Source organism: Dermochelys coriacea, chromosome 25 (assembly GCF_009764565.3).
Source record: "Dermochelys coriacea isolate rDerCor1 chromosome 25, rDerCor1.pri.v4, whole genome shotgun sequence".
NCBI classification, from domain to species: Eukaryota; Metazoa; Chordata; order Testudines; family Dermochelyidae; genus Dermochelys; species Dermochelys coriacea.
This window is the reverse complement of record NC_050092.1, coordinates 11,464,612-11,491,611: the sequence shown is the minus strand read 5'-3', so window position 1 is coordinate 11,491,611 and position 27,000 is coordinate 11,464,612. Positions and strand designations below refer to the sequence as shown.

Here is a 27,000-nt window from a genome sequence, read left to right as displayed (position 1 = left end):
TTGCAGACTGCTCCATAACCAAGTTCCTGAACCGTATCCTGGGCCTGGAGGTGCACAAGCAGAACATGCTCTTCCAGTACTTCACCGACACCTTCGACCACCTGATTGAGAAGGACAAGAAGGAGGGCAAATACGACATGGGCATCTTAGGTGGGAGAAGGGAGAGGGGGGGAAAACTCCTCTCTGCTGGGAGCTCACTTGTGTCGTGTCCCCAGCTGACCATCCCCCATTGTTGCACTCTTCAAACCCGATCACTTCAATGGCCAGTGGCTTTCTGTGCCAGATGCTGGGTGTGACGGGGCTGCCTGGTCTGGGCTTCACACTCTGGTGACCCTGCCCCCGGCTGGGCTTCAGACCTAGAGAGGCTGGTGCTCTTCCATGCTATGTGAGCACTTACTGGGGGAGCAGGATTCGAACCCCAGCCTCTCTCCCCCACCTAGGCTTTCGAGTGCTGGGAGCTTGCCCCTATGCCTCAGCCTGAGGTGGGTTGCTGGGAGAAGATGTTAGTGCCGTGACTCCACTGGCTAATCCAGGGGAAGGGAGCAGCGCTCTGAAGGACTCCGTGCCTGCCCTAAGCTGGAGGGGATTGACGCACACAAGGAAGGTGGGGGGCCCTGGCTAGTGATGAGCCTGCACTGTGTGCTCTCTCACAGGAAGGATGCTCAGGACGGGCTTGGGGGGAACAGCACCCCCAAGTTGAAGCCCCAGGCCACTCTGATGCCCAGACCTTGGTGGGTTTTCTACAGCAGGACAAACCCCAAGAGAAGAGCAGGCTGCAGTGCAGCTGAGGGGCCTGAGGGATTAGGGACTCTCATCTTCCCCTAATAACTCTCTGCCCCCCGCAGCTGCAGGGCCCCTGCCTGATCCCCTGCCCTGCAATGAATGTGAAGCAGTTGTTGCACCATAAGGGTTGGCTGAACCAGTGCAGGGCGCCCAGTGGGCAGGGCTGGGAACCCTAGCAGTAAATGGAGGTGGCCTGGGGATATGGCCAGGCAACGACGTGGAGCTCTGCCACTCACCAGAGGTCTAAGGGCTGTTTCTTTCTGCTGCCTCCACAGACTTAGCTCCCGGTGTGGATGAAATTTATGAGGAGAGCAAGGAGGTTTTCCTGACCCCGGGGCATCCCCAGGATGGGCAGGTGGTGTTCTATAAGGTAAGTGGGGCTAGTTAAGGTCTCTGCCAGGGCAGCCCCATCCATGGGTACCCGGAGCACAAAGCCGCGCTTGGGCAGCCCTTGCTCCAGCTGCTGTTCCTGGCCTGGATCTTGGTCCTCCTTGTCCAGGTGTAGGCTGCGCAGCCACAGGAAGGAGACTCTGTCCCGCACGCTGGTATTGAAGTGGTGCCGGGAGGCCCCAATCAGGAATCTGGGCCTCCTGTGTTAGGTGCTGTACACAGGAGCCAAAGAGAGTTCCTGCCTCAGAGAGCTCAGGTGGAGAGCAAGACTGAGGGTGGCCTGGAGGGGACAAGGTCACAGCAAAGCTGGCTTTGTTCACACCAGCCAGTCAGCTCATCTCCATCCTAGCACATGGGTACGTCAGCAGCCAAAATGTTCTCTTTCCTGTCTGGGCACAGCAGGCACCTTGGCCAGCCCCAGTTCCCTGAGCTGAGCGAGCTGGCAGGTGTTCTTGCTGGGTCTCCAGCCCGGCACTTCCCGGACACTCTCATCCCGTGGGGCATGTCTTGGCAGAGATCTTGGTAGCGCTGTGCCCACCCACTCACCTTTACACAGACCCTGCATTCGCCCCGCTTCCCGTCTCTCATCATTCCCATGGCAACGATAGCAATTGCTTCCATGGTAGAGTCACCCCTGGGGAAGCACTGGCTGCAATTTAGCAACTAGGACTAGGCACACACCCAGCACACACGACCACAGACCACAGCTGCTCTGGTGGGAGGAGAGGCAGCAGGAGCCACAGGCTCACATGGACCAGGCGTGCTCTGGCTCTGGCCCCTTGGAAGCTGATGCTGCTCATCTTTAGGGCACAGAGGGGGGTGAGGGTGGGGGTGTGAGAGAGAGAGCGTGCGAGTGAAGGGGACACTCCGACACCTGCCATCCATAAAACAGGAGGCTCTCATTTGTCCTGTTAGATCAGCGTCGACAGAGGCCTGAAGTGGGAGGAGGCTTACGAGAAATCGCTCAAACTGACAGGCACCTACGATGGCTTCTACCTCTCCCACAAGGTGAACTCTCCAGCGCCACCAGGGCTGCTGCCCCACAGGTCTGAGATGGGCTCCAATGGGGGCGTCTGGTTGCTGGCAGTCAGCGAGAGGCCAGCGGCCGTGATCGATGCCTTGCTGACTGGTCACCAGGGGCCCAGAAAAGCCTCTGAGGAGCTTAAGTTTCATTTCCAGTGCGGGATGGGGGTTGACTTCAAAAGGCCGAGGGTGGAGATTGTAATGGGAGTAACAAAAAGAAGCCATCTCAGCTCAGACAGCGCATTCCCCGCCATGGAGCAAGCCCATCTCACAGCAGGAGGAGTGAATGGGGGAGGGTGCCGGCTGGAATTCCCCTGCCCCCAGTGTACGGCCACTGTAGAGCCAGCATCCCCCTCAGCCGCGCTGCTCTTGGAAGCAGGGGTGCAGAGACGTGCTGGAAGTGTGGCCCTTCTGGGGAGGCGCCATGTCCGATTCACCCATGGCATACACAAGTGTAACTGTGCACCTTGTGCCCACAGACGCGAGGCTGTAAATACACCTGCCTGCTGGCGGAGCAGGGCCGCGGGAAGAACTTCATCCTCTACAAGCCCAACATCGGCAAGCAGAGCCAGCCCGAAAGCCTCGACAGCCTCTTCAAGAAGTACCGCCAGGTAGGTGGGAGCCCCAGGAGCCAGCTGCTGCCCTTCCCCTCCATCCCCCGCAAGGCTGAGCGGGAGGAACACTGCCTGGGCCCTGGCTGCCCTCTGCAGCATGGGAATTGCAGCTGATCAAGGAAACTGTGACCCAACCGCAGATGGGGCAGAGGGAGAGTCCTTGGGGCTGAACGCTCCCCTGGTGCATGGTTCTGTAGGCGCAGATGTAGGGATGGGCTCTGCCTTCCCAGAGACATGCTCAGCAAATCCCCCCCCCCCCCCCCGGTGCCAGCGTGGGGTTGAGCTGTGACACGTCCATCTGAGTTTTCAGCAGGACAGTGTTCTTCAGACCCAACGCTGACGCTCAGGAGGGATACGGTAGGCACCTGGAGAGGAGTGCTGGTATGAGGATCTCAGAGTGCATGGCTGCCCTTTGCCAGGGCTGGACGCAGAGTATTGGGCTCGACAGATCAGTGCTCTGCTCCCTGCCAGGCAGTGTGTGTCCAGGAGTTGTTTGCTCCCTTGTGTTCAAAGGCCAACGCTGCCGTCAGCACAGGCAAAAAGGGAAAATCACCTGGACCTTTCGTGCTTGCCCTTGTCTAGCTGCCATGTGAGCACCTTCGTGTGCCATGCACACTGATCAATGGAGCCTCTCGGCACTCCTGGCAGGAATCGCTGTTCCAAATTTACAGCTGGGGAGACTGAGGCACACAGGTGCTGTGACTTGCCCAAAGTCCCCTCACATCCGGCAGAGCAGGGGATAGAACTCAGGTGTCCTGACTCCCAATGCTTGGCCTTAGCCCTCCACCATCCTGAGGAGAGTGGAAAAGTCTAAGTTTGCCTCTGGCGGTGTCCCTTGCAGGTGCCACCCGAGGAAGCCAAGGAACACTGGGAGAGCAGCTATCTCTTCTCCTTCACGAACTGTAACCACGCCGTCTGGTAAGTGACGCCCAGTGCCAGAGGGCCTGGCCTACTCTGGGCTCCCTGCTGGGGAAGCTCAGAGCCCTGTCTGAACAGGGGTAGCTGCTGCTGTCTCTGGCTCTGCATTAAAGGGTCTTCACTGCCCTGGCTGTGGAGCTGCATTGAGTGTTGGCCTGTCTGGGGGCAAACTGCAGCTCTGCATGACCCTGCTCCTTCTGTGAGCTGCTTTGCTCGACCTGTCCAAGTGGTCCCCACTAATACTGCAGGAGCTAGCCCCCTGCTGCCCTGCATCTGGGGTCAGCCACCTGGTGGGGAGAGGGGCATTCTCCTTCCACTCACTCCCAACCCCCAACAAGCCAGGGGAAGGGAGGGGTAGTTCCCAGGGGCAGGGACTGCTGGTAATTCTTGTTCTCTTCCTCTACAAACCTGAAGGAACAGAACCTGCAAACTAATCCAAGAGGGAAAGGAGTGTTTCCAGGGCATGCGACTGCGCCGTTACTACATGCTGTGTGGAGCGCTGCTGCGGGTCTGGAGCAAGATTGCTAGCATCATGTCAGACATCACCAACACCAGCTACCTGCAGATTGTCCGCCTCAAGACCAAGGAGAAGAAAAAACAAGTCGGTGAGTGCAGGGGCCAGCGAGCTGGGCGGCACTGTGGTGGCAGGGAAGAGGAAGGGAGCTGCGTGCTGTGTTCTGGAGGGAGGGGTCGTGGTAGGGTTCATGAATTCCCTTCCTTTTCCAAGCAGGGCCCTGCATGTCTCTCTCCTGTCTGGGCAGCTTTGTGATTAAGGAGATCCTGTGGGATGAGAGCAGGAGAAGCATGTAACTGATGACCCATTCACTTTGCATGCTCCAGGCCAGGCCTTGACATGGAGCTGGGGATCTGTATCCCTTGCGGGGAGGGGAGTTAGCCCAGCATTTGGGCATGACCCAGGCATGGTGCATCCTCTGCTCAGGTCTGGGCTGCCCGGTCTGGGTGTGAAGGCAGTGCAGCCCCACTATACTCCTGCCCCTGGCACGCGTCACTGAAGGGACTACTGATACCGTCACACTAGCGCAATCTGGGAACCCAGCTGGGGACCTCCTGCTCTCTACTCTGCTGCCAAGCCCAGGTGCAGCCCGTTCCTGGGACAGGGCTGCAGAGCCGTGGGGATGCAGCTTGTGGTGTAGGCAGTGAAACTGACAGCCTTGCAAAGGAGGGGCTGAGGGATGCGATTAGCCCAGACACTGGGTCCCACTCCCAGGGCCCCTCACCTCTCCCCTCCCAGGAGCTAAGGTGTTTTGGGGGCTGACACAGCATGTTCCGTCTCCCAGGGATAAAGATCCCCGAGAGCTGCGTCCATAGGGTGCGGGAGGAGCTGAAGCAGATGGACGAGAATGTGAAGCAGAAGCATAACCGGGCCCTTCTGGCCCAGGACCGGAGCCTGCCGTACTCCATGCCACAGCATGTCCTGCAGCAGCCCCTTGACCTCTGCCAGCCGGTGGCCAGGCTTCCCCTGCCCAGACACTCCCTGCACCAGGACGAGATCCTGGACTTGACCTACAGCCCTCCCAGCGACAGCCTCTCCAACCTGGCCTTGAAGCCTGACCCCTTGGGCGCTTTACACTTCCCACCGGAGCCTGTTCTCCAGCCACACCAGCAGCACAGGATGCCCTTGTCTTTCAGCCTCCCTCCTGTCTTCGAAAGCTCGGTCCCAGCCCTGGCGGGGACCGTGCCTCTCAACCCGCCCCCACACAACCACTTGCCTCTCCCCCATCCCAACCACCTGCAGACACTGCCGCAGCAGCAGCTGCCACCGGAAGACTTAGCCCAGCAGGAGAACATCAATTTCAAGGAGGTGCTGGAGGACATGCTGAGGACGCTGTATGTGGCCCCTCAGGACAGCGTGCTCTCCCAGGAGCGCCAGAGCGTCATCCAGTTCACCAGGCCCTTTGAACACTTCTGAGGGGCCAGCTGAGGGCCAGGGCGGAGCTCAGACACAGGCACCGTGTCCCTCCCGAGCCTCTCACCTGCCATCCTTTGGCAGAAGGGCTGGAGCGGAGAGAGCCCTGGCTCTTGTATTGCTTTGCAATGACTCGCGTGTGTCAGTTGGGGAGCAGGGGGGATCGCGTATTCCTTACAGCAAAGTTTATTTATATATAATATACAGCCACACATGTATAGAGTTGTACATATCGTGTGTATAAAGGGGGGATGGCAAAGTGCTTTTATCACAGAGCTCAGCTGATCAGGACCCATGTCCTCTCCTGCGGGACGGACCTGCTCAAACAACAGTGCCCAGGTAGGACAGAGAGGAGAGCCACTGACTGCCCCAGCCCCTCCCCGCACCCATCTCCATACCGACTACTGAGTTGAAAGGCCGGGATTTCGTCCCCTCCAGGGGAGTGTGCAGCAACTGCTAACTGCAGTGTCCACAGACGGAAACGTTCTGAACCCCCAAAGCGATCCTGTTACCAGAGCGTCAGTGATGGCGAAAGCCATGGTTCCCAGCCGCTGTGGGCAGCTGAGTGAGTTACCAAAGCTTGGCTGGGTCACCTGGAGCCAGCCTCACACTTGGGCTCTTCCATCCCAGCCCTGGAGCTTGATGCCACTCGAACACCAGATTCTTGAGGGAATGGGGGGCAGACACCTGGGACTAATACAGAGACAGGGACCGAGGGGGGAATGACAGAAGTCCCAGTGCAGGCTGGGAACCATGGAGCTAAAGCATCCATCTATGTAGGACTGGATGGGGCCAGCTGAGGAGACATTCATCTGACTGCCTGTCATGTGCTCGCTCTCTGCTCTCCAGTTAGTCCAGCCACCCCTTTCTCTAGGGAGGGGAAACTGACATGCTTTGGGCTGTCCTGACTTCCCCAATGGGATGGGGAACAACTCTTCTGCACTAATGTGCCCACTTTATCAGTATTCAGCAATGAACTCCTTAGCCCCTGGCCAGCCTTCCTTCCCATCATCCTCTTCTGCCTGATGGCTGATGGCCAGCCTGCACACTCAGCCCCGGGGCTCCTCGTGGTGGCGGCAGCTCCAGCGTGGCCGCACTTTCCAGGTTTGCTCTCTGTGGCATTCTCTCCTGGAGCCAGCTGGCTAGTACTGTTCCAATGGGCTCGTTCACAGCCGGCCGGCGGGGCCAGGCCTGAGTCTGGGAAAGCAGGAGGGACCCCATGTCTGGATCTTAAACCACCAGCACATGCCACTGTTGATTTCAATGGCTGCTCCATTGAGACCCAGTGCCAGGAAAGAGTAAATGACGAGCAATCCAGGGCCATGCACTGGCTGTGTTTGTGCTCAGCTGTTACAGCCGGCTCCACTTTGAATACCAAAGAGCAAACTCCTGCTTAGCCAACCTAAGTAGAGCACCCCTGTAGTCTCTCCAGGGCACTCCACACCCTGCTCCGCCCACCAGCAGTAGTCCTGAGCAGAAGCACTAAGGCATGTTGGACCAGTAGCTTGCTAGGCTTTGTGCTGCAGAGGACTGCTAGCTTTACACAGAACGTATGCAATCCAAACAGAGAGCCACACAACACCTCGACAGCGACACTGCCCCTAGGGCTGTGCACCTGCTTCAAGGGAGCTCTGGCTTGGACAGCTCTGTAGTAAACCTACTTTTTTATTTACTCGGACAAAGATTTTTGTTGCTGGCTGTGCTGTAACCCTCTTCTCGCTGCCTCAGCCTTCTTTTTCTGAGTCATCATCCTGGCATTTCTTGGAGCATGCCAGGCGTTATGGAGGGGAGGAGGTGTGACCCCAGAGACTGGTGATGCCCCTTTAGCATGCAGAGCTCCCATTGCCTATCACACACCCTTCCTTGGCTAATTCTTACCAGATACAGCAAGTCCCTGGGGGGTGTGGAGGAGGGAGATCTGCCCAAAGCTGAAAGAGGAATTAATGGTGGAGTGGGGCGTTCTCGGCCCCTGTGGAGAGAGCCCCAGCCACATGTGGAGATTTTGTGATTGTCACCTGATCTGTCTCACTGAAGAGTTTAGCAACCAGCTGCTGCCCCGTGTGACTCAGTTTCCCCTTCTGTAACACAAGGATGTGATATTCCCCTACCTTTCTAAAGTGCTGTGAACTCTGTAACCCAGTGCAAAGGATTGGTAGCACGTCCTACCTGGGGGACAGGGAAGCACCTAGTCTGCCAAGCCAGTGGACCATGGTCTCCTTCTCTTCCCACTTCACTCCCCCTCCTCGCCCTGCACATTCTAGTTCCCACTTTCTAGGCCAGTCCAGGTGTGGTCTCCGGTCCTTCATTCTGGGGTCTTGTGTCTTTTTACACCCTTTGCCTCTCTCTGGCCAGGAAGGAGGAGGAGGTTTATTATTTAAATTGCAGCAGTGCCCATAATGTGCTGGGCAGGCCTTGCCATTCCCCCACTTCCCTGGAGATGGGGGGCTTTGCAGGGGCCAGTTCTGAGTAGAATTCTAAATATCCTCTATGCCCCCTTGCCTCCGCCTAAACACCAAAGATCAGAAAAAATCCCCCCTGAAACTGGAAGCCCAGACTGTGAAGTCCAGATGACATGATCCACTGTTTGGGCAAGGATGCTCCTATTCCTGTTGGTGCGTTGTCCACATAGTGCATTTCCAACCCCCAGGAATCTCTACTTTTGTTCCTAGTTTATCACCTAATTGCACTAACCCACCTCTGCGCTGAGCTGCTGGAGAGCCCTGCATTGTGCTGCGTGTGCACAAGAGTCCTGCCCTGTCTCGTTCCGCTCATGCATTCACCTAAATTGCCAAGGAAGGGTCAATTCTGCCCTGCTGTCCTCTTGTAGGCAGACAGCAAAGATGCCCCTTTCTTGTGATCTCAGAGAACATCCCTTTTCCAATCCTAGGCAGGCCTCTCCCTGGTTCTATCGAATACACTCCCCCAACTCTATTTATAATGCTCCCTGGATTCACGACACTCAGAGAGAATCTTTGAAAATCTTTTATTTCCTTGGAGCCCCTGAGTCCTTATTTAATTTCTGTCTCATTCATTTGGGCACCTGTCAAACTCTCAGCAAAAGTTAAAAAACACACCAAGAAAACCAATTTCAAACAGGCGTAAACTCAGGAATAATCATCAGGTGCTCTCTTTCTAACCACCCCCACCAGTGGGTCCCCCCAAAAATCTGACCTGGAGTTTTATGTGGTTGTTCTGTTGCTGTTTTAATTCTAAGATGTATGCAATTTTTCTCTCCCAATCTCTGAAAAAGACAGGGCACCTTCAAGAAAATACTTCCTCCACCTGATCCTGTGTTTTTGTCAGGGTTAATAATATGTAACAGTATCTTTTAACTAAATTATTATGCAGTTGTCCTACTGATTGTATGTATTTTTTTAAATGAATCCTTTTCCCTTCCTTACACCTTTTTGTTAGCACTTTTTAATCCGCTTGTTCGTTTGCCTTTGTTTTTCTGTGTGTATTTATAATGAATTGAGATGTATATATGTAAAGAGATCTTTTTTTTTTTTTTTAGAATATGTGCCTTTTGACTAATTCCTAAATTTTCTACTTGCATCAGAAGGGTAATTTTTGCATTCTGCTCAGTAAAGATGGAAAGGAAGCCACGCACGAGATCTGTGTAAGTTCCAGCTCTGTGTATGTATGTGTGTATGTCTCTATCTAGATTTATACTCGCCCAAGGCTCACCTCTCTGGAAGCTAGGTTAGGCAACTGGAGACCACCAGGGTGATGGGCAAATTTATAAAAATCTTGGGGTGAGACTAGATGGTGGATTTGATTGATGCTCCTGTGTCCCGTGATTTTGAAAAGCCCTCCCCAGGTTGATGCATGGGTTACTGACTCCAGATGACTCTTGATGACAGCCAGCCCTAGAGCTCCAGGATCTAAGACCTTGTCTGCATTGGGGATGACGCTATTTATCTCCACTGCTGATAGCAAGGGGGAGAGCCTTACTGCGGTCAATTGACTACATGACATGGGGCTTAAAACACCAGAGGCGATGGTAAGCTACCTCCCCTTGGGCTCCTAAAGCTGCTATTGCCTAGTGTGGACAAGTCTTACAACCAAACCAAGTCTTAGTGGCAGGAGGCCCTAGTGTCGCTCAGTGGACAATTAGAGCTGCATTACCTTGAATCAGTAGCGAGAGCGGAAGTGGGTTGACTGTGTTGGGAGGAGGGGGTGGGATTCTACTCTGCAAAAATTCCTGGAGCCTGCTCCTAGCCTGTCCACTCTCATGGAAACAATTCCTGCACACGTACGCACATCCCCCAGCATCTGCAGCATCAGTTCTCTGATTATTAGTGACTTTTTCCCCCCCGTGCCATGTCTCTCTGTTCAGGGTACCTCCACCTGTATTTTCCTCACGTTCCACCAAGGGCACCCACCCTTGGCTCCTCAGCCGTCACCTCTTGGGCAGAGACCTGTGTCTCTCTCCCGCCTGACCGGGATTTTCCAGGCCGTACAGTTCACGGCCTACATTATGAATTCCCCAGCAAGTCCGACTGCCTAAAACGCCAACGTCTCTGCTTTGCCTTCTCCGCACAGTTATAAACAGCATAATTTCCCACAGTTAGACCGTACCCCCCCAGCTCTTCTAAGCACATTTATTCTCAAGGTGAAAACGTATGAGAGAAAACACATTAACAAAATAAAAGAACGTAATTGCCTACTAATAAGCTCAGCAGCGATCACCCCAACTCCACCCAGGGCTCTGGCAGGAGTCTGTCCTTCACACCCCACCTGGGGTTTTCTGTAGTTACATGTTCATAACACCTTTTGCTCAGAACAAGAACCCCCCTTGAATTTGAGTCTCCCTCCTTTATACAGTCTGGGCCTTTGCTTTGCAGAGATCATGCATAGATAATCAGCCAGACAGTAGTTCTCTCCTCAGGTCATAGCTTCAAACGATGGAGTGTGGAAATAAGAATTTCTGCTCCCCTTTTGCTAGGTATTTCCTTTGGTGGTCCTGCAAGTTCTTTCTGATCTGGCACATTGTTTCAAATAGTCCTTCAAAGTTCATGCCACTCTGAAAACTGACCATGTCTCCCCTTTAGAGAATTTACACACAATCCCATGGCCATACATAAACGTTGCTTTCATAATATCATGGACTCTAAAGCTACTTAACTTTAATTCAATAAAATCTCCCAAAGATGTTTCAGGAAATTACCATATCTGTCACATCATGTTTATATCCAGCACCTCCATAAGGAGTTGATAGCACAATCCTCTGAATAAGAGACTCTCCACCCTGGGCTGGGGAAATCATGCTGGCAGCCACTATGTTTGGTACATGGTAGCTGGCTGTATGGCTTCCAAAAGCACACAGAGAGAACACCCCTCCCAAGTGCTCTGAATGCTGCTCTTGCTGTCTCACCTGCAAGGAGGCTCCAGCCTGTTTGCTCTGGCTATGCTGGGTGCTATTTGATGAGTCCTTGTGACTGTTACCATCACAGTACGCTGCAGATTTAGCACCTCCCATTAAGGGGAATGCAGCTCTTGTTAACAAGGTAGCAAAGTTCCCTTGCGGTGCAAATCTGCCACTAATCCCTCCAGAGCTCTGCTGTGTCAACTCAGCCAGGCCCGTGTACAATGGATTCCCCTCCCTGGGCAGAGCATAGGGCTGTCACAGCACCCGGCCTCCAGCATGGTCATAACTAATGTCATGGTATCAATGATCTTCTTGTCCAGGGTATCAATCCTGCTTAATCTCTGCTGTCCTATCCCAGCAGGGAAATGGCCTGGCAAGAGCTTGTTGCTGAAATGTGCTTCCTTTTGCACAGCACTCGTCTCTCAGCCTGGGAGCTTTTGCCCTACACAACAGGCCCTCTCTTGGGCCTGAGAGGGGCCTATTGGAGTATGTTTGGCAGTACGCTTTGCTGGCCGTTGGCTTTTCTGCTGTGTCTGCCCACTCCACTGGTGGTGTTTATTGTGGGGTGTTTATCCATGGGGCTCTGGGCTCATTCTCATTTCAGCAGTCAGACAAGTAGAGTTCAGGTAAGGAAATCCCCACAGAACCCAAACCTGTGGGAGTGGGGGATGGAGTTCCTGACCCCTGTGCCAATAGAAGCAGCAAGGGTCTGAGTCAGAGCTGGCTTCTATTGGCTGTTGCCTTCCCCCTTAGCAAGTCCCTAGGTGAAGATGGGCCTTAGAATCATAGAATATCAGGGTTGGAAGGGACCCCAGAAGGTCATCTAGTCCAACCCCCTGCTCAAAGCAGGACCAAGTCCCAGTTAAATCATCCCAGCCAGGGCTTTGTCAAGCCTGACCTTAAAAACCTCTAAGGAAGGAGATTCTACCACCTCCCTAGGTAACGCATTCCAGTGTTTCACCACCCTCTTAGTGAAAAAGTTTTTCCTAATATCCAATCTAAACCTCCCCCATTGCAACTTGAGACCATTACTCCTCGTTCTGTCATCTGCTACCATTGAGAACAGTCTAGAGCCATCCTCTTTGAAACCCCCTTTCAGGTAGTTGAAAGCAGCTATCAAATCCCCCCTCATTCTTCTCTTCTGCAGACTAAACAATCCCAGCTCCCTCAGCCTCTCCTCATAAGTCATGTGCTCTAGACCCCTAATCATTTTTGTTGCCCTTCGTTGTACTCTTTCCAATTTATCCACATCCTTCCTGTAGTGTGGGGCCCAAAACTGGACACAGTACTCCAGATGAGGCCTCACCAGTGTCGAATAGAGGGGAACGATCACGTCCCTCGATCTGCTCGCTATGCCCCTACTTATACAACCCAAAATGCCATTGGCCTTCTTGGCAACAAGGGCACACTGCTGACTCATATCCAGCTTCTCGTCCACTGTCACCCCTAGGTCCTTTTCCGCAGAACTGCTGCCGAGCCATTCGGTCCCTAGTCTGTAGCGGTGCATTGGATTCTTCCATCCTAAGTGCAGGACCCTGCATTTATCCTTATTGAACCTCATTAGATTTCTTTTGGCCCAATCCTCCAATTTGTCTAGGTCCTTCTGTATCCTATCCCTCCCCTCCAGCGTATCTACCACTCCTCCCAGTTTAGTATCATCCGCAAATTTGCTGAGAGTGCAATCCACACCATCCTCCAGATCATTTATGAAGATATTGAACAAAACGGGCCCCAGGACCGACCCCTGGGGCACTCCACTTGACACCGGCTGCCAACTAGACATGGAGCCATTGATCACTACCCGTTGAGCCCGACAATCTAGCCAGCTTTCTACCCACCTTATAGTGCATTCATCCAGCCCATACTTCCTTAACTTGCTGACAAGAATGCTGTGGGAGACCGTGTCAAAAGCTTTGCTAAAGTCAAGAAACAATACATCCACTGCTTTCCCTTCATCCACAGAACCAGTAATCTCATCATAAAAGGCGATTAGATTAGTCAGGCATGACCTTCCCTTGGTGAATCCATGCTGACTGTTCCTGATCACTTTCCTCTCCTCTAAGTGCTTCAGGATTGATTCTTTGAGGACCTGCTCCATGATTTTTCCAGGGACTGAGGTGAGGCTGACCGGCCTGTAGTTCCCAGGATCCTCCTTCTTCCCTTTTTTAAAGATGGGCACTACATTAGCCTTTTTCCAGTCATCCGGGACTTCCCCCGTTCGCCACGAGTTTTCAAAGATAATGGCCAAGGGCTCCTTCCTCTCCTGGCAATCGTTTATGGGGGGGAGAGGTGGATGCTTGTCACTACATCTTTTCAGTAGCCCTGTAGCGAAGCAAAGGAGACAATAGTCGCCAGTTTGAAGTGAAGAACCAGACTCGACATGCCTGGCCTTGCTGATCCCAGGTGCAGTTAAATCCTCTCCCCTTTTAGTTTATTTCCATCCACTGAGCTGTTTGCAAAGAGCACAAAGGTGCCTGCTGCCATGTATTGGTGTTTCTCAGCGGTGCATGTCAGTTTCTCTTGGTAGAAAATGAGATTAACTGCCTCCATCCCCTTTCTAAAGCACTGAGCTGTAGGAAAGGGGAAGCACTGTAACGCCCAGTTGCAGACAAGGTCTCCAGACAGTTACTGCTGAGACCAGGTCCCAGCTGCTTTAGATATTTCTGTGCACATATACTCCTCCCAGCTAGCCAAAACTCCTACTTGGGTGCTGCAGATATATTTAATTGCATCTGTAAATCAGCTTCTTGTACATTTTTCATTGTTAGTTAATTGCTTCTGGCTTTAACTCATGGTGTTGGGTATTCAGTACCTTTTCGTCATCTTTTTACCAGTTACCTTCCTTGCTCTCCTCTTGCTCCCTGTCATCACAGATATTAAGCTACTCTTACCAAAAAGGAAAGAAGTTGAACTCTCTAGAGCCACACAATGCATTTCCTTAGCCAGGGGCCTGCATCCCTCCTGCCCCTTAAGAGGGAGTCATGGTGAATGATCAGCTGAATGAGAGCTCACTGTGGTCAAAAGAGCTAATGCAATCCTGGGCTGCATAACTGGGGCAATCAAATAGGAGTGGAGAGATTATTTTACCTCTGTTTTTGGCACAGGTGTGACAGCTGCTGGAATGCAGTGTCCAATTCTGGTGTCTACAATTCAGGCATGTGGATAATTGGAGATTGATCAAAGAGCCATGTGAATAACTAAAAGATTAGAAAACTGACTCTAGTGACAGATGGAAGATGCTCCCTCTCTTTAGTTTAATGAAGAGAAAGTTCAGGGCTGACATGATTGTAGTTTAAAAGTACCTCTGGAGGGAACAATTAGGTAACACAGGGCTCTTCAATTTAGCAAAGAAAGGTATAATGCTGTCCAATGACTGGCAGTTGATGCTTGACAAGTTCAGACTGGAAATAAGGTAATATAACAATGAGTAGTTAACCATTGAAACACTTTACCAAAGAGTTGTGGTGAATTCTCCGTCACAGAATTTAAGTGAAAACTGGATGTTTCTCTGAAAGATCTGCTGTAGGAATTACTCAAGGAAGTTTTCTGGCCTGTGTTACAGATGAGGTCTGATCACAATGGTCCCTTCTAGCCTCAGAATCCATAAAACACCCCTGAAGACATTTTACAATACAACTCTAGGCCAGTGCAAGACTCACCCAGGTGAGGTTGTTCATGATGCTGTGTGTATCATACTAGTTTATTAGGGCATGTATACAGCAGGGCCATCCCATTAACTGCCACACCCTGGCTCATGGCACACTTCCTACAACTGAGGGTGCAGGCTGGGGCAGTGGTCAGACATCATGGGTTCTTCAGTCTCTCCCCCTCCCACTCCTGGGTTTGTTTCACCAGGGAAAGAGGTGTAGGTAGGAGCCTTTAACCTCTCCCTCATGCCCATCCTTCCACCCAGGGGGGCTGCTTCACTACCACAGCAACTGGCTTGACTGCCTAATTAATAGACAGCTTGGGGAGATTTCTTTAAGCTCATTTACCTTGTTCATCACATTGGTCTCTTGTGGGGAGATTCCAACCCTCAGGCTCCTTTACACTTAACCCTTTAGAGACAGGGTCCTGCAGCATGGCAGGGTAAGAATTCAGTATGCTGCAGATCCAGTTCTGTTGAACAGAGGTTTGACATTTGCATTCAAATCATCAATTAGATTCACACTGGTGTGAAATTGCCATCAGGTGACAGCAGCTGGCCTAGTGCTTACAGCTGCAGTATCTGACAGGGTGGAGGCCTACTGGCAGCCCAGCTAATCATCCCCCTGATATAGCTGAACTGGCAAAAGATGCTGCCTTTGCCTGGTTAGGGAATCTATAAAGATAGCTCTAGGGAAGGCCTAGGCACTCACTGCTCAATTCCTATTGGCATCATCAAGGATTTATCCCTCTGACCAAGCTGTTGGCCTCCAAGAGCAGGAATTACATACATTCATGTTTAGCACAAGCTTGGGCAGAATAAAATGTTTCCTGGGTTTAGAGTACTTCCCTAGGATCCAGCTAACCTGGTTTGAACTCCTAGCAGGAGAGTCCATTGCTTTCTGCTCCCCACCACTCTGACTGTGGCCAGCATGGAAGTTGCCAGTACAACCAGACCGTTTTTCTAGTAGCTGGTCCCTTGCACTGCAGGGAAGAGTATCCTCCCCCACAGAGATTGTATCTACTTGTAAGAGTCACTGGAGCTTCCTATTCTGCCACATGTTACACAGCTGCTTCCAACAGACTCAGACAAGACAGTGGTCAGTTTCAGCATAAACTTTTATTGCAACGAACCTGAGTGCCCAAGTCAAGACTATGAAAACTGCCCAGCAACAGCCACCAGCCCAGTGAAGCCTTCTTCCCGCAGATGCACGCCAAGTTTCGGGTCTGCCTCACCAGCAGGCTGGCTTTAAGACAGGCCGTCATTAGAGCCGGATGGGAAGACACCACAGGGAGCAGGTGAGAGATGTTGCCAAGCAGAGGGAATGGTCCAGTGTCTAAGTGACCAGGTCTACAGGAAAGCAGGCAGGTCCTTCTCAATCACCTGCAGAGAAGAGGAGGAAGGAGTCAAGTGCTGTTTCTCGAGGGCCTGTGGAGAGACCACCACTGTCCTGTCCATGAAGGCTCATATCAAGCCCCTGCCTGCTGTATCCAGAGCTCTGTACCACTGAGCAGAAAAACCTCCCTGTGCAACACCCCCACCAGCTTTGGACAGTGCTTCTCAGCTACTTGAATCCCACCCTCATTTTCATCCCTCTGCATTACGTTCCTGCAGAGGTAACTCCCCACCCACTACAAGTGCCAGGGAAGCTTAAGTTTTGTTAGCCTGTAGAATGGCAGGAAACCCAGCAGCTTTCTTCCCGTGTGTTCACTGCAGTGATGTTCAGGCATGGGAGAAACAAGGATCTCGGCCACAGAGTCACAAGGCTGCATTACCCAAGTCTTGGTACATGACTAATAGCAAGGGCAGTGCAGGAAGCTATTGGCAAAGTATCTTTCTTCCCTTCCTCCCCATGTTTGGACCCACTATTAAAGCTGTGCTTTGTGACACACAGCTTGGCTGTTCAGTTCTGGCAGAGCTAGCTCCTGAGCTAGCTTTGTGATACACAGACAGGCTGACTTACATATGGATCATCCATTGGGCTGTATCTCTTCACCACTTGACCCTCCTTGTTAATGAGGAACTGTGAAGTTAAAAAGACAAGCATGAATAATCCTGGACCCACATGCATGCTCTGCCCCACTGGAACTCAATGCCTGAGTCATGCACACCACACTACAGGAGATTAGCTTCAAGGCCAGGTTCTGCTATTATGGCTAACTCCCTGGGCAGCAGGGAGACCATGGGTGGAGAAGCAGCTTTGGGGGCACCTGGCAAACAGCACTGTCCCTCCCCAGGTCACTTACAAGAACTGCAGCTCCTTTGCAGGGAGATTGAGTGCTTTGAAATTTTGAGCTCATGATGTCTAAGGCTTCCCCATCCCCAAATGGGGAAATGCAGCCACCTCTGGCATGAGGCAAGCTCTTCCTCACCACCACCACACAATTCAATGCACAAAGTGCAGACTGATGTGTCCCTCTGAAACTGAGGGAGGTAGAATGTAGTTAACCAAGCTGGAGCCTGGCCAGACACCCCTATCCTTTAGGGCCTCAATTTTATGTCTAGGAGCTATGGGTCAATGCCTGCTCAGGAGGAGCAATCTTACTAGGCTCCCCTGCCCGTCTCCAACACCTCTTCCAGCAGTTAAGTGTTTCTTGGAGCCTCCCACCCAACCTTGCTTAGCTCCTGGGATCTTCAAGGATGAGGACCACAAGTGGTCAGGCCATTTGAGGCCTAAAACCCCAGTGAGAAGAGAACAGAGTCCTACCTTTGTGAAGTTCCACTTTATTGCACTAGGAAGGAGAAAGACCATCAGTGAGACAGCAGCTGTTGTAAAGCAGTCCCAGCACTGACAGGAGTGCCCACCCACTGCAGCCCCACACCTAACCCAACAGCCTGCTCTGCCACTACTTCCAACAGGCCCAATCTGGAGACTGCTGTGTGACCCATGCACTTTTCCAATCCATCCACCCCACAGCCTCTTCCTCTCCAGTCCCGTGTGTCACTGTTGCCAGTGGTGCAGGCTGAAGTCTCCTCTTTTGGTTTCATCACAGGATTGATTTGCTTCTCCCCCTCCCCCATTCCAATGGGACCAATGAGGCCAGGCTGTTTCTCTAATGCTACCACTTCCTTCTGCATCTGTTCCTGCTCTGGGTCTGCACTCACTTTCCCAGAGTGCCTCTTCCTTTGGGCTGGTCTTTCATCCATTTCCAGAGAGGATGGGCATTGTTCCCGTTGACATCTATCTTACTATAGAGATCAAACTTCACCCCATAGCTTGCAACAAATTGTTTGATCTGAGACTCATCCCCAGGCTCCTAAGAAGCAAAGAGAAGGGTTACTGTGGAAGTGAGTGGTCTTGCATCATTAGGCAATGACTGACGACTCAAAACCCCATTCCATTTCCATTAAGTGCAGTTCCAGGCTCAGATTCTGAGGGCAGGATGCGTGTACATTGAGGGAATGAAATTGAGCCAGCTGGGTGATGGACACATGAGCTGCCTGCTTCTAGAATATCCCACTCACTGCTGGGACACAGCTGCCAGGGAGCTTGGTTACTTGAATACAACTGGGCTCGGGAGAGGACTCAAGCCACATGTTCCACCTGAATGCTTGGCAGAGCTGTGGTTCCATGTTCTAATGCACACAGTCACCTACAGCCTCCTTGTGCCTCAGGTGGACCAGCTGAAGACTTGGTAGAGCCCAGAGGAGCTCAGCAAGTCTGGGTGCATTACCCCAGATTGGTGGCAAATAGCCTAGTTCTTTAAGACCAAAGCGTGAACATCACCAGTCACCATGACCAATTTTTGACAGACGTCGAAGAGTCAATGGACCAAAGACTAAATTGTACTCTCACTCATATGCTAGGGAGGCTGTGTTATTAGCTGTTTATCTGATGGTAGTACTCAAAGGCTGGGAATACTTGCCAGGCCCATGCTAACTACAGGCATCCTTCAATCTCATGGGCTACCAAGCCAGCCCCCTTTGCTAGGGAGAAAGAGCTGCTTTTCCCCCCTAGAGGAACCCCCTTTCCTTAGCAGGCAGGGTGCGCCACCCACCTGGTTTCCAAACTGGTTGCAGGGGAAGCCCAGGATGTGTAAACCCTTCTCAGCATATCTGGCGTACATATCGACAAGCTGAGTGTAGTTTACAGCAGTTTTTCCTCATTTGGATGCTACGTTGGTGATGATGCAGACAAACCCCCTGGGAAAGAAGCAGGAGTCACTGACAGTTGCTACAAAAGGCTTGGGGTTGATCTACCCCACAAACAGACCACAAAGGACCCTACCTACATAATGGCTATTTTTCTTCAGTAACCTGTTAACTGGCTTCTCACATGCACCCCTTTCCTGGGCTCATTCGCATCAGATGTGAGTCACAGAATTTTCCACACCTCTTCCCTGGGAATTAGTCCCATCAGGTGCAAGTTACAGATCTTCTGAACCCCACCCACAGTCAGGCTGAGCCTGTCCATCAGGAGCCAAGCTGTCCCTGCTTAGTTCAGTTGCCTGTATAGTCCCTTTTGGGCACCCCTCCTCCCCAGGGTCTGGTTGTGATGCTCTCTCAGCAGCACTCCTCCCTGAACTGGGAGTATTAACAGTTCTTTTGGTGTTGGCTAGCCAAGATTAGAGACTGAAATATTAATAGCCTAGCTACAGGATAGTCACATGCTTGTGCTTTGGGTACCTCACTGAGCCAGCCCAGTTCACAGCACCTGGGCTCCTCACCACTTACCTGTACTTTTCCAGGGAAACTTCGTTGCCATCAATATCTTTGGCATGGAATTCATAGATTGATTTGGCAGATCGCCAGTCATCTGCCTGGGCACACTGCAAGACAGCCAGGGCTCAAGATCAGTTTCGCAATAAAGGGATCTCATCCCAGTCCGAGCACAGAAGTCAGATATGCAGCATTGCAGGGAAAAGCAGCAGCCACATATTCAAGAAAGGCTGTTCCACTACCATCAAAATGCCTCTCTTCAGACAGCTACCTTCACTCACTGTTCCTTTCTTGCCACCTGATCATGATCAAAGATATGGACCTACTCCTACCAAAAATGGAAAAGGTTCAACTGTCTACAACCATACATGATACCCCACTTCTTTACCCAAGGGTCTACACTCCTCCCTCCCCCAACAGCAGTATTGGGCAGGGCTTGCTGCAGGTTAAGTTACACACAGGTCAAAACCCCCATTGTTCAAATTGGTATTAGAGACTTAAAGCAATTTACTGCACACAAAGCAGAGGGTCGATACCCTGGAGGATTGCTGTGAATCACAGCACTAATCTCGGCTATAAAAGGGATCAACGCGGGGCACAAGAGCTACTAGGGCTCCGGGGACAGGAGGTGGTCTTGTGACCGTGACTCAGAAGCAGCGTATCCCCTGGGGACAGAGACGAGTCTTTCCCCCCGCTGCACTGGGCTGAGACAGTCCCCCCCGCCCGGAGCTGGTCCAAGGCGGCGGCTGCAGAAGCACCCCCATGCCGCTGTCCTGCCGACCGGGACCTGGCCGCAAGCCTGGCCAGGCTGCTCCCGAGCGGGGGGCAGGGGCAGCCCCCCCAGTCCCCTATTGCCCACGGGCCTGCTCGTGGCCTTCAGAGTCACAGGACCCGCCCCGCATCCAGCCCCTCGTCCCCTCCCCGGCCCTCTTCCCCCCCGCCGCCCCCAGCCCCCCTCCCCGCCCCTCGTCCCCTTCCCCCAGGCCCCTCGTCCCCTCCCCTCCCCCGCCCCCAGACCCCTGTCCCCTCCCCTCGCCCCCAGCCCCTCGTCCCCTTCCCCCTCCCTGCTCCTCCCCGGCCCTCTTCCCCCCCGCCGCCCCCAGCCCCTCGTCCCCTTCCCTTCCCCCAGCCCCTCGTCCCCTCCCCCGCCCCCAGCCCCCTCCCCGGCCCTCTTCCCCCCCGCCGCCCCCAGCCCCCTCCCCGCCCCTCGTCCCCTTCCCTCGCCCCCAGCCCCTCCCCCTCCCTTTTCCCCCCCGCCGCCCCCAGCCCCTCCCTCCGTCCGTCCCCCTGTCCCTCTCCCAGCCCAGCCGCTCGGCGGCTGCCCCGCGGGACCAGGCTGGAGGAGCCGCCGAGCGGGCCCCTTCTCTCGGCGGGGGGAGGGGAGGAGCTCGGGCCTCTCTAGCCGCCCCGCCGACTCGATGGTAGGACCATAGAGAGGGGGCGGCCGGAGGGGAGCTCGAGCCCGGCCCCGCACTCACCATGCTCCGGCTCAGACCCCGCGCGCCGAGTGCCCCGCACAGCAGCACCCGCCCCCCCAGGCGGCCCCAATTCATGGCAACGGGCCCCGCCTCAACGGCCCACCCCGGCCTCGCCCGCCCCGGCCGCTCCGCCAATCAGCGACGGGCGGCCCGCCCCCTCGGCTTCCAGCGCGACGCCCCCAGCCGCTCCGACCAATCAGCGGCCGAAGAGCCCCGGCAGAAAGCGACCTAAGTCCGCCCCCCTGCTGTCACGTGAGCTCAACCAATCAGGCGGGGGCGGGGGCGGGGGTTATCGCGCTTGTTTAGCCGATTGCAGCGTCCAGGGAGAGGGGGAGACTCAGGGGGCAACAGTCCAGAGAGCACCAGGCTGCGGGGGGGAGGGGGAGACCCAGGGTGGAACAGTCCAGAGAGCACCAGGCTGCGGGGGGGAGGGGGAGACCCAGGGGGGAACAGTCCAGAGAGCACCAGGCTGCGGGGGGGAGGGGGAGACCCAGGGTGGAACAGTCCAGAGAGCACCAGGCTGCGGGGGGGAGGGGGAGACCCAGGGGGGAACAGTCCAGAGAGCACCAGGCTGCGGGGGGGAGGGGGAGACCCAGGGGGGAACAGTCCAGAGAGCACCAGGCTGCGGGGGGGAGGGGGAGACCCAGGGGGGAACAGTCCAGAGAGCACCAGGCTGCGGGAGGGGGAGACCCAGGGGGGAACAGTCCAGAGAGCACCAGGCTGCGGGAGGGGGAGACCCAGGGGGGAACAGTCCAGAGTGCACCAGGCTGCGGGGGGGGAGGGGGAGACCCAGGGGGGAACATGTAGGAGGGCGGTGTTTTGCAAAGCACCAGGCAGGGCTATATAATAATTAGCAAGTGTCACTCCTTTCTCCCAGAGTTGCCAACTATCTAATCACATAAAGTCCAAAGCACAGTTGCCAGCTTTCACGTGGTAAATAAGCTCCTCGACTTTCACACTAAACCAAAAATCAAGCTAATCCCATTTCAAAACAAGGCCAAAACAAGGCAATCCCTAAGAACTGCAACCCTCTATGTGACTAGATCCCCCCCGGCGTGCAGTCTGGGACAGGGGTGGGCCCGCTGTGCACCCCTGACTCTCTCTCCCCCCCCTTGCCCCTGCTTGCCAGGAGCTGATCCAAAAAAAGAAGCAACAAGCTACAAGCCAAAAACTAGCTAACAAGCAACTCACAAGACAATTAAGCCAAAAACAAGCCCAATTTTTGTGGGTTTTTTTGCGGGTTTGATATATCTGGTCCAAACCCAAATACCCTTGCCCCGGCCCCTGCCCTGAGGCCCCACCCCTTCTCCAAGGGCCCGCCAAGGGGAGCTGCAGAAAGAGTGCTCGGGGCGGAGGCAGCGCACAGAGACTCCCTGGCCATCCCTCCCTGCGCCTAAAAGCCGGACATGCTGCCACTTCCGGGAACTGCATGGAGCCAGGGCAGTTAGGGAGCCTGCCTTAGCTCTGTTGTCCCACCCCTGTCAACCGGACTTTTGGCCTACTAAGATCCCCGGGATTGCTTTCAATAGCGACTAGGAGATTGAGGCCAATTCCAGGAGACTCCCGGCCAATCCTACTACTCTTTGTAATGTTCAAAGGTCTGAGTTATCTTCAGCCTGTTGGCTCTTTAGAGTGGAAATCGCAACTGTACCGTGTCCCGCATGTTGTCGGCATGCAACACATAATGAGGATGAGGAACAGCCAGGGATCAGCTCAGATTGGCCTGAAATTCCCAGGACATGTTGGCAATAGGCCCTATGTGCTGGAATACCACCCAGGACAAGAAGGCTGCTGGCCTTTTGGATAAGGCACTGGAATGGGACCCCAGAGAGCTGCGTTCAGCTCCAGACTCTGCCACCCACTTTCCTGTGTGAGGTTAGTCATGTTATCTGGGCCTCAGTCTTGCACTGAGCTCCACATGGGTGGATGTCTCCATGGAGCTGGAACTCTCTGTGCATCTATTCCCCCTAGGGTGGCCAACTTTCTCCTCGCACGAAACTGAACACCCTTGCCCTGCCCCTCCTCCGCAGCCCCGCCTCTGCTCACTCCATCCCCCCTCCCTTTGTCGCTTGCGCTTGCCACCCTCACTCACTTGGAGGGGAGACATGCCGCTGCTTCTGGGAGCTGCACGGAGCCACGGTGGGCAGGGAGCCTGCCTTAGCCCTGCTGCACCACTGACCAGACTTTTAGTGCCCGGTCAGCAAGGCCGACTGAAGCTGCCAGGGTCCCTTTTCAACCGGGCGTTCCGGTCGAAAACCGGACACCTGGCAACCCTAGTTCCCCCGTTGTAGAATGGGGATAACTTCATTTATCCCACCTTTTCTCTATTTATTTGACTTCAGTGGAGATTGCCTCAGACCCTTGGTTTGGAAGTTCTTCAGGGCAGGGACAAGCCTTTCACCGAAATTTTTACCATATGTTTGTACAGCGCCTAGCACTGGGGGCACTGATCTCTGTTGGAGTCTCTTGGCAGTACTGTGCAAAATAATAGTGGGATGCTGTTTTCTAGCCTTGTAGAATCTATGGGTATCTATAGCAGTAGGATTGGTATCACTGGCAATAGGTGATTCCCAGGAAGACATAAAAGATGTTGGATCTATCCTGAAATAAACTCACACCCTCTCCCATAAAAGAAGAAAGAAACAGGGAGTGGAAAAGGAAAGGTACACTTCTTTGTAACTTCAGACCACAGACAAACCAGTGCAGCCCAGAGGTTTAAATACCACAGAAGTCCAGTGTGGAGACACCACCTTAAATGAAAGAGGATGAACTGTGGTAAGAACCTGCAAAAAGCAGTTTCCAATCCCTATTATTAAGCAGCAGTTGTTATTAAAAAGCAGATTGGAACATTTGGATGGGAAAAGGGTCATTCAAAGTGAAATTAACATTGCTCAGACTCCAGTGGTAGCTCCCTAATGGCTGAATTCTAGGCAATTGCTAGGAAGAGAAAAAGATGTGAAGAAAAAATTCTAGTTCCCTCTCCCTCAACTGCTTATTTGTGGTCTTGTCATATGGTTGCATCCCCCAGAGACTTTCACTGACACTGCAGGGTACAATTCAATGTGAAGTTTTAATTTTAAGACAGATAAAACGAGGAAGGGGTGGTGTATAATAAAATAAAATCACTTCAATTTGGGTTGCAAAACAGGTGGGACAAGCACCTGTAAGGGATGGTCTTGGTCCTACCACAGCGCAAGGGGGCTGGACTTGATGACTTCTCGAGGTCCCGTCCAGCCCGACATTTCTATGGTTCTGTGATTAATACTAGATGGGGGTCTGTGAATTAGAAAGATTAGAAGGGTGGATGGATCATTGTTTTAGTTCATAAAAATTGATCATTTCTGTTCATGTCTTTCTGAGCCCTGATCTGCTGGCACGGAGTATTGCCTCAGAGCCAGGAAAAAGGTATGAGAAAGAATTAGCTTTGCAACTGGCAGATGAAAGGATAATATAAGTTGGAAGAGAAGGAGTCCTTGCTGATGGGTTGAATATTTTCTAGTGCATTGTTAGGGAGGGAGGAGGGATGGTATCTTTGGATTACAGAATGAAAGGATAGAAAAGAACCTCAGTAGCATGGGATGTTTGTCGAGGGTCCTATTTCTGTCTCTGCCAGTTGGTCTTATATCTCTAAATTGCATAAAATCCCCCATCAAAGGGGCTTTTAATGTGAGCGGTGTGAGAAATTGCAAGCTTTGCTTTTGGTACGTCATGGTCCTTTGACCAAATGTCAAGAGCTGAGATGCTCAAAACTATCATCAAAACCAAGCAACCAGCACATTAAAAACTGGCTTCCCCCTCCCACTGGGAAGGAGGAAATACCCTTTCCCAAGTTAAACTGGCCACATCCAATATATGCACATTTGTGTTTAGCCTGTAAATCACTTTTCCTTTGGTCAGGAGAAATCATCAGAGCTGAATTTGTCCTATCCATGGCTACAAGGTGACACTAATGTAAGGAGGACAGAAGTTTACATTGGCACCTCCCAATCCAGCAGCATGACAATTTCTATTCTATGCTATACAGGTTCTTACACCCATCTCACATCACCGTAGTATCTGAGCACTTTCCAGGTCTGCTTTAACGACGCAATTAACGTCTGTCACATGAGGTTAATTCTTTCTCTCTCCTCCTCTCCCCTGGGAGAATTGTGTGGGCCGTGAAGTGTTTTGTTTTGATAGGATTTTGATTTCATTGCTTGTAAATGTCCGTGCTGCTCTGTTTGTGTTCGAGAAGGCCGGTGGGAGAAGTGCACCTTGTGCTTGGAGCAGAAGGTGAAGAGGTTTGGGGATGGTCCTGGGTTCCCCGTGTGTTTATCCCACGGTTTCAGAGTAGTTCCCGAGAGCTCTGGCTCCTGCAGAAGCAGGCTCTACCCTTACGATGATGTCATTTGATACAACAAATCACATTGCAGGAAAACAGCCATCATGTTTTGGGGTACAATCCAGATCAGTCAGGGGTTGTGCCATCACCTTCCCAGTTACTCTGGGTGCCTTCAAATGCTCTGCTGCCGTTGCTCACAGCCTGGACACCAACAGCCAGTTGACAAGCAGTCAGTCCCCTGAGTGTCTGTGTGCTTTGTAACTCTGGTTCAGTGCCCTGACCCCAGCAGCTGGCCTACAACACAACAGCCCCACTCTAGTTTCTGTCACCCAGTTACCTTATGCCGGGGTGACCCCAAGCATGCCAATCCTGAATTTCTCCAAAACCGTCTGCCCTGACGCATCCAGCCTTTTCCTGGACCATTCAGAGGAATAAGAAGGTTAATTTGCTCCTCTAAAGGAACAAAATGCACAGTTTATCACTTTAACCTATCGCTTCAGTTCAAATGCAGCACTGGGTTGGCTTAAATTAAAAGGCAAACACGTTTATTAACAAAAGGAAGCGCAGGATTTGAAGTGAGTTCAAGTAGGAAGGATAGAGTTAGAAATGGCTACAAGCAAATAAAAGTAGGAACATGCTTCTCAGACTAAAACTCAATTTCAGCCAGTTGCAATCTTTGCCTATTCAGGTTTCTTTCCTACAATCCATTTCCCTAGACTTCAATCCCTTGATTGAAGTACCCGTCTTTCTGCAATCTAAAGAATTTGAGCCTCTTTGGTCCCTCTGGTTCTCTGCCCCTCCCTTTCTAGCGCAGTAAACCTTTGAAAAGCTTCTCTCTCAAAGTTCCTTAACCTTGCTTCAAGAGGCAGGAAGGCTTCCTGGAGTGCTGCTTCCATCCCCCATGGAAATTGTTAAGTGGTCATCTCTCCCCACTACTCTCCTGCTGCCTTTGTTTACCTTGCATGTAAATAAGTCTTTGTTGTCTCTGGCTGATGACCAAGTTATGCAGACAAGCAAATACAGAGCCCCTTGTGATCTGGAACTGCTGATTTCCTAACTCTCTTGTGAGCTGTTTACCGAATATGTAAATTGCAGTCCCATTGTCACAGGTCAGCCCTGCTGCATTTGTTTTCATGCTCTGCACAGACCTGTATCTGCTTCCTTCAAAACATAATACCAGAGAACATCAATAACGCCAGGTATAGTATTAATACATACATTTCACAATGATATTAATCCCCAGTGTGATTAATCCCAGTTTCCCAGTGATATAACACACGACCCCCTTTAGCTGCTGTCCATGACTTTCCTGGAGCATGGAGGGGGAATACAGGTGCAGTTAGAATCATAGAAGATTAGGGTTGGAAGAGACCTCAGGAGGTCATCCACTCCAACCCCCTGCTCAAAGCAGGACTAACCCCAACTAAATCATCCCAGCCAGGGCTTTGTCAAAGTGGGCCTTAAAAACCTCTAAGGATGGAGATTCCACCATCTCCCTAGGGAACCCATTTCAGTGCTTCACTACCCTCATAATATCCAACCTAGACCTCCCCCACTGCAACTTGAGACCATTGCTCCTTGTTCTGTCATCTGCTACCACTGAGAACAACCTAGCTCCATCCTCTTTGGAACCCCCCTTCAGGTAGTTGAAGGCTGTTATCAAATCCCCCCTCACTCTTCTGCCAACTAAATAAGCCCAGTTCCCTCAGCCGCTCCTCATAAGTCATGTGCCCCAATCCCCTGATCATTTTCATTGCCCTCCGTTGGACTCTCTCCAATTTGTCCACATCCTTCCTGGAGTGGGGGGCCCAAAACTCTAGATGTGGCCTGACCAGTGCCGAATAGAGGGAAATAATCACTTCCCTCGGTC

At 52.6% G+C, this 27,000-nt stretch overlaps 2 protein-coding genes across 18 annotated transcripts in view; one reads left to right on the top strand and one right to left on the bottom strand.

Moving 5' to 3' along the window:
* Positions 1 to 9,264, top strand: part of SBNO2 (strawberry notch homolog 2) — a 110,682-nt gene extending 101,418 nt beyond the window's left edge. For 10 of the 16 annotated variants that reach the window (XM_038384081.2, XM_043502648.1, XM_038384077.2 and 7 more), the window contains 7 exons: positions 7 to 150; positions 1,059 to 1,153; positions 2,089 to 2,181; positions 2,676 to 2,807; positions 3,652 to 3,728; positions 4,143 to 4,333; positions 5,027 to 9,264. In XM_038384081.2, coding sequence (XP_038240009.1) covers positions 7 to 150; positions 1,059 to 1,153; positions 2,089 to 2,181; positions 2,676 to 2,807; positions 3,652 to 3,728; positions 4,143 to 4,333; positions 5,027 to 5,658 — 1,364 coding nt within the window. In that variant the 3' untranslated portion in view covers positions 5,659 to 9,264. The remainder of the gene's footprint in view (positions 1 to 6; positions 151 to 1,058; positions 1,154 to 2,088; positions 2,182 to 2,675; positions 2,808 to 3,651; positions 3,729 to 4,142; positions 4,334 to 5,026) is intronic. The other 6 variants (XM_038384084.2, XM_043502650.1, XM_043502652.1 and 3 more) reach the window with 3 other exon arrangements.
* A 6,508-nt stretch (positions 9,265 to 15,772) lies between these two features.
* Positions 15,773 to 20,957, bottom strand: GPX4 (glutathione peroxidase 4). 2 transcript variants are annotated; one of them, XM_038384091.2, is made up of 7 exons: positions 20,810 to 20,956; positions 19,347 to 19,441; positions 18,671 to 18,815; positions 17,778 to 17,929; positions 17,380 to 17,404; positions 16,636 to 16,695; positions 15,773 to 16,055 (listed from the first exon to the last, which is right to left on the bottom strand). In XM_038384091.2, exons 1-7 carry the CDS (start codon positions 20,882 to 20,884, stop codon positions 16,023 to 16,025), a joined length of 585 nt encoding a protein of 194 aa, XP_038240019.1. In that variant the 5' UTR covers positions 20,885 to 20,956; the 3' UTR covers positions 15,773 to 16,022. The 2 variants fall into 2 exon arrangements, with proteins under 2 accessions (XP_038240019.1, XP_043358589.1); XM_043502654.1 differs by lacking the exons at positions 15,773 to 16,055; positions 17,380 to 17,404 and having other exon boundaries at positions 16,632 to 16,695; positions 20,810 to 20,957.
* Between the last annotated feature and the right edge of the window lie 6,043 nt (positions 20,958 to 27,000).